This window comes from Mangifera indica, chromosome 9 (genome assembly GCF_011075055.1).
Source record: "Mangifera indica cultivar Alphonso chromosome 9, CATAS_Mindica_2.1, whole genome shotgun sequence".
NCBI classification, from domain to species: domain Eukaryota; kingdom Viridiplantae; phylum Streptophyta; class Magnoliopsida; order Sapindales; family Anacardiaceae; genus Mangifera; species Mangifera indica.
This window is the reverse complement of record NC_058145.1, coordinates 2,739,241-2,753,706: the sequence shown is the minus strand read 5'-3', so window position 1 is coordinate 2,753,706 and position 14,466 is coordinate 2,739,241. Positions and strand designations below refer to the sequence as shown.

Below are 14,466 nucleotides of genomic sequence, written 5' to 3'. Positions count from 1 at the left end.
CAAAAATTACAGTATTACTTTTAAAAAAGTGAACAAAATGAAATATTTTAAATTTTGTTAGAGTTTTAATATTTTTTAAGAATTTAAATAATAAATTTTTAAATTTGTAAAATTTTATTAATATTTAATATTTATATTTAGTGTTAATAAAATTTATTAATTATAATAATATTTATTTTTTAAAAAATTAAACAAAACTCATAAACATAATTATATAGAGGGTGAGAATTTAATTTTATTTTAAATTTAAGTAATAAAAATTTATCATTTCATAAAATATTGGGTGGGGTATAGCAGTTGTCATAACTAAAATATGCATACTAATGCGGTCTGGATCCGGACAAACCAACTAAAAACATAAGCAACGCATGGAAGTCATCGTTTCAGTTGACTCCACTTTTGTCCGCCCTACTTGTGGCAACTCAAACTGAAATAAGTAGAAAAAAATCAAGACAATTCCTAAATTTAGGCTAGCCAGTACAACTAGTTCAAACAAAATTGAGCAGAATTCAAAAAAGTACCAGTTGGGTCCGGACTGGACCATTTCAAGAGTGCTACTGTTCAGAGGATAAAAACAAATCCATTTTTTCACAACCTAGTCCACGGTCAGGGCTCGTAGACTATGCACAATATCAGCAAAAGCCAATTTACACTTGACTTCTCTCACTACAATTCTAAATAAAAAATAAAAACAATATTAACAAAATTTTAAGTATACAAATAAAAATATATATATATAATATGTTATTATTGAGTATTAAGTAATACCCAATTATATGATGATACATCATATATGTATCTATTTATATACTTAAAATTATTTAATATAAGGACAATATAGATCAAATTAAGCTGTTATTATTGGTTTAATATGGGATTTTGGTAGAACGAATCCGGCTCTTCTTTCCTCAAATGAGTACTCAATCTCTTCTGGGATTACACGAGGGATAGGTGCAGTTGGTGCAGGAGCCGGAGTCATGGCTGTTTGCATTGCTGCTGACACAGTTGAAGGTGTGGGGGGCAGCAGACGAATTGGCATTGCCTTGGGAGTCCTGTTTTCTTCATCCACAATGGCAGTTGTCTTCGAGGGAGTTGTGTATGAGAAATCATTGGGTGGAATGGCTTTCTGTGATGTTGTCTCACTGTGGGTATTAAAATCGTCCAGCAAATTTGTAATATTGGATTTTGATGATGTTGTTGAAGAGATGGGTGAAAATGGCTTCCGTATCAGTGGTGACTCTGGTTCGCAAGCATTACTGCCTAAGGAGTGTTTTTTCATGGGAGCACCAACCATGTCCAAGCCTTTTATACCTGCAAAAAATGGCAAAAAGAAACAACTAGTGAGTGTACTGGAGTTATCTGATGAACTTCAATGCAATCAGAACATGTATTCTTCAATTAGCCATTATGATGCTTCTACCTAACACTGGATTCAAGTTAAACCGAACTTAAGTTTAAGCCAATTCGAGATCGTAAAATGGCAAGTTAAACTTAAGTTTGGATAAAGTATTGGTCAAAATAATGTTATAATCAATTTAAATATAAGTTTTTTAAAATCGTGATTTTAATGAATCAAACATCTCTCAAACTCAGCAATATTAAATTCTTATGCTTGAACTTGTTTGAGTCGAACTCGTGTTAGAGTTACTCAGACTAAACTCAAAAATGAGTTTATTCAAACTCAGTTTGAATCCAATCCTACTTTTACAATACAAAGATGATAAAACATTTTAGTGAGAAAAATGGATGGGAGGCTAAATGACCAGGTGTGCATACCAGCTGATACAGTAGAGAAACCATCATCATGTCGGATATTCGAATTGTCATTTTGAAGTATCCGATCAATTTTCCTCATTTGACGTGAATGGGGAGTAGCTTTCATGGAACCAAGTAAATCAGGTTTAGGAGTCTGCAGCATTGTTCCTCCCATGGAAAGTCTTCTACTGCTTGCACCACCAGTTGAAACTCTGGGGGCCCTTTTCACATTCTGAACCTTTGAAGGGCTTGGTTTTGATCCGTAAAGTGCCTCTTGCTCTGCTATCAGTTGTCCCTGAAGTTTCTTCTGGTCCTAAAAGAGAGAAAAAATTGTAAATCAATCATAATCAGCCCAGTTAATAAACAATTGTACAAGTTTATCCGTATCACGGTTATATGACAGGCTAATACTCGCTGCCTTCGACGTTCTTGCTCCTTTTCTTGTCGTAATATAGTGTACTCTTCAAGCATGGACAGTAATCGAACCTGTAAATGACGAGAACAAGAAGATTTCAGACAGTTTCAGTGAAAGTTCAACCATCAGAATTTAATCAGAATACTTACACCATCGTATAAGAACTGAACACCCCTGTCCTTTTCCCATGCTAAGGTTTTTGCAGCCAATGCCTCCACCATTCCTGAAAAAAATTCAAGAGAGCTTATGAATGAAAGAGTGTATGCAGAACATGGAATGGCAAGACACATAGATGCCCTGGATGGAAAAGATCTTTAAATATAAACTGTATAGAAATTGTAATCATCAAAATCAACTCAGATTCCATTAATAGTAGATAAATGAGTTGATCAAATACATCAGGTCAGCAGCATCTACCTGGAAGTTTGTTAACCAAGGAACGAGCTTTCTCAGCCCGTTTTAGAGTAAGATGAGCACCTTTTCCAGCATTATATCGGTTTTCATCCTGGACAACCACCCACAGATGACAACTAAGCTAAGCAATTTAAGATAAAATAAAACAAAATACAAGGAGATGTTGCAGCCAACCCTGTTGTACTCCTCAAGCCAGCACTCCTCTTCACATGCTGACAACCATTTCTCAATCTTTTCTAGTATTTCTTTCCTACTAAAAGCCTCCTCTTTAACCTTGGCTATTTGAAGTTCAATCTGTTCTAGAATGCTAGCAGGGTCCATGGCTCCTGCATCAGTAGAAATTGTCATGCATTCAGAAAATTTTGAGATGAAAATGGTATACAAAGTGATTCAATGACTTGTATAATCAAAGAACATACCAGACTCGATGGCATATTCCATCGAGCTATCATATTCTGGAACCATGTGTGTTTTTCTGCAGATCTCCTCTAGCTCGGATCTCTTCTTCAAAACAAGTTCTTTCATTTTGCTCGATTTCAACTCTTCCAAGCGGGACACCTCTGCCTCTACCTGCAAAACACATCAGACTCTTTATCATTCCAAAGCAAATCCAGCCAGAATTTGCACAAACAGAACCAGAATGTAAGTTCAGGATGACTTACATAATCAAGGAAGTCCAAAGCCAGAGTGTTGGGTTCAGTTATCTCATGTTCAGAAGCAGCGATATTACAGGTAACATTCTGAAACATCTGCTGTTCTTCAATAGGTGTATCCATCAAATTCCATAGCTCCAACAAGGTAGTTGCAAGATCTTGCAGCTGCCATGACTCAAAGGGTCAGTATGGTAAAAGAGAAAGGAGAGAATTTTAGATGACTTATCAGAACAAAATATCAGTGTTGACTAAATAATTTAGCACTTTAGGTACCTTCTGCATTCTCTGTATCTTAACCTCACGAAGTTTGTGTGTTGCAATAGTCAATTGTTCAATAGTATCATTACTTATACTCCTTGATCCCTCAGATTCACCTAAACTAGGATGAATTTCAATAAATGTGGGCTTGAAATCCATACCAAGTACCAAGCATAGAGAGTTCAAAGTGTTCAGAAGGTCCTGAACTTGCTTCAATCGATCACTCTGTATAACATAGAAGATACATGCAGAAAAAGTCAGAAATGTTGACGGTTAGCATCTAAGGTTTGATGATAACAGAAAAAATTGAAAAGTAAATATGTATACAACTAGTTTAACCTTCTCTTTCTGGAGTTCAAGGAGCTCTCTTTGACATTCCTCAAGCTTTCTGAGGGATAAATCTGCTTCATCCACAACTGTTTTTAAAGAAGTATATAATGCTGATCCATGGATCTCATTTTTTATTATCTGTATTTGCTCCAAAACATCAACGAATTGGTTTCTTCTGTCTGTTTTTCTTTTTCGCATTTCTTCCACTTGCGGAAGAATTCTCTTGAGCTCTTCCTTCAAGCTTCCGACACTTTGATCAGACTGAAAGTACAGGCTTGTAAGCAAACACGTTTCAATAAAAAATTAAATGTACTGAATCTTTGATATTAAAAAAGGATGAAAAGGGTAACAGAAAATAATTGGGATCTTTAAACAAATTATGTTCCGACAATTAAAAAAAAATTAATTTTATAATTCTGCAACCTTTCTGATTGTACAAAGCTTAGGAAACTGATCTCCCCTAATTTCTCGACTTAGTCTGACCGTACGAAACATGGTCAAATAATACACCAATCAACTTCACTCTAACGATTCTCTCTCTTTTTTTTTTTTGGTCAGTCATATTAACAATCATTGGTGAAAACTGAATGCAAAAATATGCTAATTATATTATTTCCTAATTTCAAGTTTTTCCATTCTTCACAAAATTTACTGACTCGCTGAAGAACTTGCAAGAAATCATCATTTGCCAAATCACAGAGCAATACTGCAATCACTGCACGTGATTCAAATTATCAGACCCAGTTGAAATCATTGAATCATTTCTAACCTGCCTAATATGTACTGGTCGTTCCCCCATTGCAGAACAAATGGCTGCAAGTTCGGCTTCAGAGTCCGCAATTGTCTGCCTCAGCTGTGCTCTACACCGGTTTGCTTGATCCACCTTTCTTCTGTATACTTCAAGACATTCTTGCTCAAGCTCAAGCAGCATTTTATCCCTATCAGCATCTGTCTCCCCAACTTCATCCCAGATTATCTGATTATTTCCACAAGTAAAAGAAACACAAGTTAGATAGTTTTTGCAGATAGAACTTACATGAAAAAAAATCAGTTCAATAAACAAGTTCAAAAGTATGATGAATTTGGGTTTTTGCATAAAATTTGAGGCTTTCTTTTTCATAAGAGTTTATAAACAACCTGAAGTTCATATAGAAGTGTTCCACAAGTCGTCTCCACTTGTAGGAGGGGATCATTTTGAATGCCAGACATGTTCCAGAACCTGGGCCAGCCAAAGCAATACAGGAAATTAGTAAAACAAATATAGTTTCATCTTTCCCAGAAGACAAAAAGGTGTAACAAAAAACTTATCACAAGCAACCAAAAAGAACGTCTAGAAGAATTAAAAAAACAGAACCTGTGTATAACTTAATTTCCTCAACAAATTTACATTATCATAAATGTTGGATAGCAAGAGTTACATTTCTCATCCACATTTTGGGGATTCGAAGTTTCCAAATATTTGCCCAATTTTTTAGCTTCTTTCAGCGGGACCTTTTTATTTCTCTCAGTTAGAACGCTTATCTAAAATTGCTTTAGCTGCAAATCGTTTGCTAACACGAATGGTTAACTAGAGTTGCTCATAAAATTCAAAGAGTAAATCATATCAACAGCGAGAAAAATAATTTTAAGCAGGCAGAATTTAAATTAAGTTTCTCCGAATCGCTGATCCTAAACGAAGAAAAATTGAAGTCTTATGAATTTCGCTTTACTTCCGTTTTCCTGCACTTTCTCGGAAGCCAAACAGAGAATTACGAAATAGAAAAGGAAACTGAAGAAAATATAAGTGAATATCTAAAAAAAAAAAAACAGTACAATTGAGAGCGCTTCGGCTTTCAAATTTTCTTCTTTCTTTTCAGACGTGTGATGTCGTAATTATTTTCCTGACGAACTTAGTTTTCTGGAAAATAAACAGCACAAATTTTCTTTAATTGAAATGTCTCAACAATGTGAAATAATAAAACCAGGCTCCGTCAAATGTAGCTCTCATGATCTCAGTAAACAGCAACGTCAATTCGTAGAATTACAAATTCTTAAAAAAAAAAAAACAGAACAAGAATGGCGAAGTACAGATCTGAGGACATACCTGAAGAATAAAATAACCTGAGTGCTTGGGCTTTACAAATTCCCGAGAAAATATTTACTTTCCTGGAAAATGAGCTTGGTAATAATCTGCGAGAATTAAGGTTGAAATTATTTTTGATGCAAAAGAAGTTAAGAGAGAGCGGAGGTAGCCGTTTACGGAAATTTGACCGTTATGGGTATGTTTTAAATGATGTGCTTGATTGGATCCTCTTGGTCCCAAGCTCATTTGAATTTCAAATTCCACCGGAGCGAGGTCATAAAATCAGGTATGTTTGATTGTAGACACAGACTTGGATCTCAACCGTTCATTTGGTTTGTCAATAAGTTAACGGTTCATAACTGTAGCGGCTTTAATCATGTATAGCCAGATCGATGTGTACATTTGATACATCGTCTTATAGCATTGGCCAAATTGACTATTTTCCACCTTAGGTTTGATGCAAACCTAATTTCTCATTTGTTAATTATTAAAAATCTAAATACTCATTTATCTATTAAATTTTATTGTTTCTATCAGAGGTAAAATTGTTATTTATCAAAATATTTAAAAAAACTAAAAGTTTATCACATTTTTTTCTTATATTGAAAAATATAACAAATTTCTGTTACGACCTTTTTTTAGCCACCATTGTCGATAGTCGAAGACAGAGATAGAGACGGCTATGGCAGCATTTTCTCTCCCTCTCTGCTTCTCTCTCAATCCCGTTATATTTTCAATCATTATAAATAGATGAAATCGTCCTATGAAGACATATCTTCGTCTTCAAATGAAGATGCTATTCAATAAATACTTTTAGTAACATGGACATTCTTTGTTGGATAGAGATTCTTATTGTTAGATTAAAGAAACTTCCTAGATTATGACTCTCCAAATTATATGTACGACAATGTTTTAACTTTTAAGTTGCATTATGTAATTAGTGTTGGGGAACTGGCTTGAGTTCAAATGTTGAATTGGTTTGGTTTATTTGGCTTGAATTTGTTCAACTCAAATTTAAGTCAAAAAATTCAATTTATTTTTCAAACCAAACCAAATTTGAGTTTAAGAAAATTCGATTCGATCTAACTCACAAATCGGGTGAATGATTTGATTCAATTTGAATTTAGCTCGTAACTTGATTCTACTTATCTGGTTAATAGTTCGATTCATTTTGAATTTAACTTGTGATTCGATTCTATTTATATTAAAACAAAATTGTTTTACTCAATATTAAAAAGAAAAAACCAACTACAAAATCAACTAATAAATTCAAATCATAAATTTGAACTAAATTCAAATCAAACTTAAACCAACTTTAATTTTGACTTGGCAAACTCAAATTAAACTTGAACTGAATTATTTTTTATTTGAATCGAACTCAAACCAAAGGTTATATAGATTGGGATCGTATCCACCGCTGTTTAAATTAATAAATGAGAATTTATATCCAAAAGATATTAATTCTCTGCTTTTAAAAAACAAAACCATGCCATTCAACTCAATTTAGTATAACCTAAAGTAAGTTTACATATCTCAACTCTCAATTATAGATTTTAGTTGATTCCGAAAGCCTGTCTAAAAATACAGCTACTTGCTGCTGACCTCCAGATCTGTAACAATGGAGAATTATTCTACAACATTTTTTCCTATAAAATAAATATGGAAACAAAATATTAAAAAAAAAAAAAAAAACCTAGTGCAACATAATTTAGACACTACTAGAAGTTTAACCTTTGATTACAGAAGCCCAAGAATGCAGATGGCTGACCACATTGCAAAAGAAACTTGTTAATTGTTAGATATTGAGCTTTCGTTGCCTTCAAATTCTCTCCTTATGATTTCAAGCACAAGTTCATTCCAGGTGTCGACTGGACCTGGCATGCACCAGTGTAAGCAATCCTGCGGTGGAGGCCTTCCATCCGGGCCTCGTTTTGTGATTTTGTTTGGGTCAAGACTTCGATAGGGGCCCGGATGCCCGTCATGACGGTACCCGAAGGCTTCTGTGATATCCATGAACACCAACTTTGATTTGTTTGTTGCCTTCTTAAGCCCATTGTTGAAACCTGTTACCTGTTTCTGATGCATTATGTCTGTGAATCCATTTTTCACCAACTCACCAGGTGCAAGAGGTTTTTCCTTTCCTGTGCACGAGCCACCTGTATTCCAGGCACCACCCTCGTAATGATCAGGTGAATAGGATCGCACAATGGTAAGTCCTGTGAAGTTCGGATGTGTCACAATGGCAGTGACAGCCGTCTCAACAGATATCCCAAATGCTTCAACGTTGTTAACCTGCATTGGCTGAGAAGCATTTGGCCACCATAACTGTCCTCCCACAATCTCATTATTCAAGATATAGACCGACTGCTTGGCAAACCAGTGGCCTGAAGAAAGAACAATCACATCAAAATCTGGAATATAATCCATGAAGTATTCATCTGGACTATCAAGGTGGAGCTTGTCAACACCAGCAGGAGCAGAAGCAAATGGTTCAGTAGTTTTATGTACAAGCCAGGAGGACCATATTCGGACAATCGTTACAGATGTTGACTTGAAGTACCATCGTTGCATTTTGCGATTCCCTCGATTTTTTGGAGCTTCAACCTGAAAATATCCAATGATTATCTATTTCTGGGTAAGAATATACCCCAAATAATTAAATGTCATAAAAAGACAAAAATATCCCATTCAAAATGAAAAAACCCACATATTCTCAGTAGATGTGTCCTTTTCCTCCTTTTCAGAGTTCGTTAAAGCATGAATCAACAAAAAGTCTTGATATGAAGAAATGCCCAAGTAAAAGCATGGTTTAGGAGTAGATACTGATTTAATTGTACAATTAAACCAGATAAACAAAAATAACAAATATGAATTAGCCAACTAATTCTCTGAACCAAGCCATACAGATAGGTCCAAAGTGCAGGTTACAAGATACAACCCTAAATGTCATCACACCAAACAAAGTTTTACTTCAGGACTTTTTTCTTTTTCAAAGTGGGGATTAGGTGGGGCAAGGGTAAGTACGTGGGCGGGGGGATAAATTTTGACCTATTCTTAACCACTCTATTTTTCTAATAAAAGGCATATCAGAGGTCACTCAATCCTACTTGACCATCTAAGCCATTATTTCTGATTATGTAATGTATGCAATGGTCATCTCTTCACAATTACACAAGCAGCTCAATTGTTGCCCCACTTTAATGCCATCTGTACAATTAGTATTTTGACTGTTTCAGTACCCTAGATAAATTGAGTAGGGTGTTTGCAAACTCATAAACAGAAAAGAAAAGAAATCAGCATCAGAGGTTAGACAAGAAAACACCCTCAAAAGTCAAAACTATCAGTATCTAACTAAAGAAAGCCCTCAAAGCTGCAAATCTTGGTCCTCAAAATATTGGTGCAAGATAGCTCCAGTTACCAACTTTGAGATATGTCCCAAGGTTTTGAAGATAATTAATTAGAACTTCATCTACCATGTTGCTTTTATACAAGATTTCTACATGATTGAAGTCTCCCTAAATCAAGATGTGAACAGATGCAGCACAAGATTTTGTTAATAATATAACGACACTACAGAAACTTTAGCTACTGGCCTGCCAGAGAAGGCACAACATTGATTCCATCTGGTTTCGAGCAACAGAATCTCCAACGAAAGCTAGTGTCTTCCCCCTCATCAACTCCAGAAATTTCTTTGCATCAAATCGGGGGAGATCGCATTGAGAAGGTTTCCACTGCCAATTCTCATAATCCTTGTCAGGTCTCCCATTTCCTTGGCAGTTCTGCATCTGTGTCAGGACAGGGCATGTGTTGTTGGTGTACAATGGTCCAGATGAATCAGAAACCCAACTGCCTTGGTACAGATCACAACCTACACGTTAGATAATCAGGCTGCAAGTTAGAAGCTCAGTTTATTGAGTTGGGAGAACAAGGGGCAAATACAACAGAAAAATAGTAAAAGCATTGCTTCTAAGCTAGAGCAATCAATGCTGATCATCTATGTCGGTACATGAATAATGCTTTCAACAATTGGCATACATCATTCAACTGCCGCGGTATATTTAATTACTTCAAGCAATCAATATACCAAAATATCCCTAATTTATTAAATGTGGAAATAAGACACTGAGTTTGAATTTAGAAAAAAAAAATATGGCCACACAAACTGCATAAAATCCTTTTAGCCATTTATATTAGGTAAGCCACATGAGGGCAAGTAACCACAAAAAAGGTAAGAAACCATTGCCACTTACCAATTTTGGGGCCTTTTTTTGGCTCTCTGCTGGAAGAATTCTATACTTAACTTGGGGGTCAATGGTAAAGGTGAAATGAAGTATATTAATACTGGACAATAGGTGTGCGGTTCTTACAAATATTACTGATTAATTGCAAAGTTACCATCTTCAGACTTCAGTAAAGATGCAAAAACAATGAATCAATTCTTAAATTATTTTCCATATTCAAATTAGATTCCACTGAAGATTGAACAGCATATTTGGCAAGTAATAAATCAAAGTCAACAAGCAGATAAGATATTTAACTAAGAAAATAGAAAACCTGAAACAAGTGAACCAGTCTTAGTTGGATTGCTCCCCACAGTTGGTGCAGTAGCCATTGCTTTGGATTCTCCAGTTTTATTAGCATCACCAGATCCTGCATCTCCACCATCTGATTTATCTGGTGAGCCCGCAGAATCCACTTTCTTGTTTTCAACATCCTCCTTAACATTGGCGGCTACAGAACCATCTTTTCCCTCTCCTCTTGGTGGACTAGCCGTCGAATCAATCTGTGAACCATTTGAACTGTTGGAAACTAGCCCACTAGACTTACGTGCTGAAACATTCTGATCAATCGCACCCCTAACTTCTAAATTAAGCCCCGACGACCAGTTCCTACCAATGACATCTACAAAGTCTTTAATGTTTGTTTCATTACTATGAGATTGGGAAACGTCTACTTTTTTCTCAAAACCATAAAAATAAACATGAACCGTAGAACTAACTCGGTAAGACACTAGAACCCAAGAAGCAAACATCAAAAACATGGCCAAACCTCCCACTAAAATTGCAATGGAGGAAAGAGTCCGCGGATAAAGAGCCGCAGGAGATGCCCCCGGGCCCGGAGAAGCCAAAGTCATGGCTTGATTTAAGATCCTAAACCGAAATATCAACCATGGACACACTCTTAACTGAATTTTCAACTCCTAAACCAAAGTGAAAACAGATTTTCCCCCCAAAATCTATTCTGATATTGACCAATCTTAGGTCTGAACCACGGGAGGCAGTGAAGATTACCAACAAAACCGCTGCTTCGATTTTCAAACTTTCTTCAAATTTCTTTTTCTTCAACAATCTGAAACAGTAACAAAAGCAAAAATAGCAAAAATTAACCTCAGTACGAAAAAATTAAATTCAGAAATAAAATACAATCATAATCACTGACTAACTGACGAACAAAGCAAAGAATAATTTACAGAATATCTTCTACTTCTGCGTCAAAATTCTTCAATAATATAAAAAATAAATAAATAAATACTCATAAAAACTGAAGATTCTTAAATCCAACGAAACAGTAATCTTCCACAAACATATCAATAGAAAGACAATGCAGGTACCGAAAACAAGCTCCAGAGTCATAAAACTAGGCAAGTGTCGTCCGATTCAGTATTTTTTGCTTCGGACGAACTGATTTTTTGTTTCTTTTTCCCCTTTTTTCTCCCTCGAAACCTTCTCTGAAAAAGTGTTATACAAGGAGAGAGGATCTCGGATCAGGAGTTGAATTAATAGAACTGATGTCTAAAATGGCGATAATAAATGTAACACGCAAAATTAGGAATTTAAATTCAGAGAGAGTTTCAGTCATTATAGAAATGCAATTTTATTCTTCTTCCACCGAGACAGTGAGATAGGCTCTCACGTGTTTAAAATTGGAAGAGATAGCTGTATGTAATTACTGAAATGCCCCGAATTTATTACACCGTTTTTTCCGTCGCTCAACCGTATAAACCACCTTAATTAGTTATAATTGGAGCGTCGTAATCTGTCTAAAACCGTTCAAAATTATTATTATCGAGACATTTAAAAATCTAATTGAAAGTAATTTTACATTTGAAGTTGCATTAATAATCTATAGTTTAAGGTCTTTGATACCCTAATTAGTAAATATGAAAATAAAAAAATATATTAAAATTATATAAATATAATAAATAATAAAAATTATATTTATGAAAAAATAATTATAAAATTTAGATATACAAATGTAAAATATGTATATATAGATTTAATACAACACATTTTTAATAATATGTATTTAAAAATATAATTATATTAATTATATTTTTTATATTTTTTGTTAACTATTTAAATGTAAAATATTTAATTGATTATTAAATTTATGTAACATAATACATATTTAACATTCAATTATCATAAATAATTATTAAGGAAAATTAAAGATTTAAATAATAAATAAATGCATTTTTATATAATTATGTGTTATAATAATTAATTAAAAATATAAAATACATTTTTTATTTAAAATTTTTTATAAAAATAACAAAAATATATATTTAAATTCAAAAATTCATAAAAGCAAGGGTGGCTACGTTTGAGATAGAGCCTTTATTAAGAGTAATTTTAATTACGTTTTTTAAATTAATATTTTTACATATTAATATATTATTATAGAAAGGGTGAACTCTGATTGATCTGACGTGTAGATAATTATCAGTAAAAAATTACGGCCGCGAGAACGTGACAATACCGATAGGATTTTTTTACTTCACAGTAAATAATTTGAAACTTAGATTAACAAAAAAGACGTCCTTAATTGAATTTAATGGGGCTGTGGGCCAGGAAATTTGTCACCGCGTGGAGTGTGTGCAGCTGCGTTGATTTTAGCTTTTAAGTTCGGCTGGTGGGTGGGATCCACAAGGCTTTGTCATATGGGCCCGGCTTCAATATTTAAATTCTTTTATCGCGTTGAAACCTCTAGAATAGCCCTGATTTTTTAGGGAAATTAAATAAAATAGGCATGAAATTTGTTGCATGAACTTTTTTAAACAAAATTTATGTAGTTTTATTTTTTTAAGTAAATTTTATTTTTTATTTTTAACAATATTTTTTATCCCTTTTTTTCTATCTAATTAATTTTTATCAAAAAAATCTTTTATTTTTGAGAGTATATAGATTAAATTTAATTTTTTTCATAATTGTTAAGATTTATATATCAAAAATAGATTAATTTATGATGTAATAGTTGATATTTACATACTTTTAAAAAATGATAAATATAACTATACAAAGAGTACGTGTGAATTGTGCACAGGTGTTAAAAGTGTGCATTTTTTGAATGAGTGCGAAAATTAGGAAAAAATAGCATTTTTTTTAAATGGTACATTTTCTTGAAAAAGGTGCAAAAATGTGTAAATTGATGCAAAAATATACGAAAGTGTAAAGAAGTGTGTGAAAATATGAAGGGATGTGTGAAACTATGAAGGAGTGTATGAAACTGTGAAGAAGTGCGTGAAAATACAAATTGGTGCATAAAAATATAAACAAGTGTGTGTGAAAATATAAACGGATGCGTAAAAATACAAAAGGTTGCATAAAAATACAAAACAGGTATATGAAAATATAAATAGATGCGTGAAAATATAAACGAGTACATGAAAATACAAACAGATACGTAAAAATATAAATAAATATGTGAAAATATAAACAAATACGTAAAAATATAAATAAGTGTATAAAAATATAAAAGAGTGCGTGAGAATATAAAAATATATATTATATTATTAATAATATAATATATAATATTTTTTTATACACACACACACACATATATATATATATATATATAAAAAGTTGTGATGGGTCTCTTTGCATTTTTATCCATCCCTTTATATAAAATATATTATTATTATTATTACACATCTGTTTATATTTTTACATATTCATTTATATTTTTATGTATTTATTGGAATTTTTATGTATTCGCTTATATTAATACGTATCTATTTATATTTTCAGGCACTCGTTTGTTATTTTATATACTTGTTTGTATTTTCATGTACTCGTATATATTTTTAAGCATCTGTTTATATTTTTACGCACATGTTTGTATTTCACGCATTCGTTTATATTTTTGCGCATCAGTTTGTATTTTCATATACTCATTTACATTTTTATGCACCCGTTTGTATTTTTAAGCACTTATTTATACTTTCACGTACCCCTTCATATTTTCACGCACCTCTTTACATTTTTACACACCCTTTCACAGTTTCATGCACCTCTTCACATTTTTACGCACTCCTTCACAGTTTAACATACCCCTTCACAATTTTCACACACCTCTTTCGCAGTTTTATGCACCTTTTTACATTTTTATCCACCTATTCACATTTTTACCCACTCATTCACATTTTTCCACACTCATTCACATTTTTACGCACTCATTTGTATTTTTACGCATTCGTTTGTATTTTCACGTACCCTTTCACATTTTTACACATCCCTTCACATTTTTATCGCCTTTTTCACAGTTTCACGCACCCTTTTACATTTTTATGCACCCCTTCA

At 33.4% G+C, this 14,466-nt stretch overlaps 2 protein-coding genes across 4 annotated transcripts; both read right to left on the bottom strand.

Moving 5' to 3' along the window:
• Positions 1–502: 502 nt before the first annotated feature.
• On the bottom strand, positions 503–6,099 carry LOC123225348 (65-kDa microtubule-associated protein 3). The gene is made up of 13 exons (XM_044649284.1): positions 5,909–6,099; positions 4,963–5,044; positions 4,595–4,801; positions 3,835–4,086; positions 3,511–3,720; positions 3,247–3,402; positions 3,004–3,154; positions 2,759–2,910; positions 2,588–2,675; positions 2,320–2,393; positions 2,167–2,241; positions 1,777–2,068; positions 503–1,311 (listed from the first exon to the last, which is right to left on the bottom strand). The coding sequence occupies exons 2-13, from the start codon at positions 5,032–5,034 to the stop codon at positions 848–850; spliced, it is 2,193 nt and encodes a 730-aa protein (XP_044505219.1). The 5' UTR covers positions 5,035–5,044; positions 5,909–6,099; the 3' UTR covers positions 503–847.
• A 1,275-nt stretch (positions 6,100–7,374) lies between these two features.
• LOC123225936 (protein YLS7) lies at positions 7,375–11,776 on the bottom strand. Of its 3 annotated transcripts, none has more exons than XR_006504225.1 (5): positions 11,499–11,776; positions 10,442–11,236; positions 9,481–9,755; positions 7,619–8,491; positions 7,375–7,533 (listed from the first exon to the last, which is right to left on the bottom strand). XR_006504225.1 is itself a non-coding variant. In XM_044650306.1 (4 exons), exons 2-4 carry the CDS (start codon positions 11,019–11,021, stop codon positions 7,676–7,678), a joined length of 1,671 nt encoding a protein of 556 aa, XP_044506241.1. In that variant the 5' UTR covers positions 11,022–11,236; positions 11,499–11,776; the 3' UTR covers positions 7,375–7,675. The 3 variants fall into 3 exon arrangements, 1 of the variants encoding a protein (XP_044506241.1); XR_006504226.1 differs by having other exon boundaries at positions 7,375–7,497; XM_044650306.1 differs by having other exon boundaries at positions 7,375–8,491.
• Between the last annotated feature and the right edge of the window lie 2,690 nt (positions 11,777–14,466).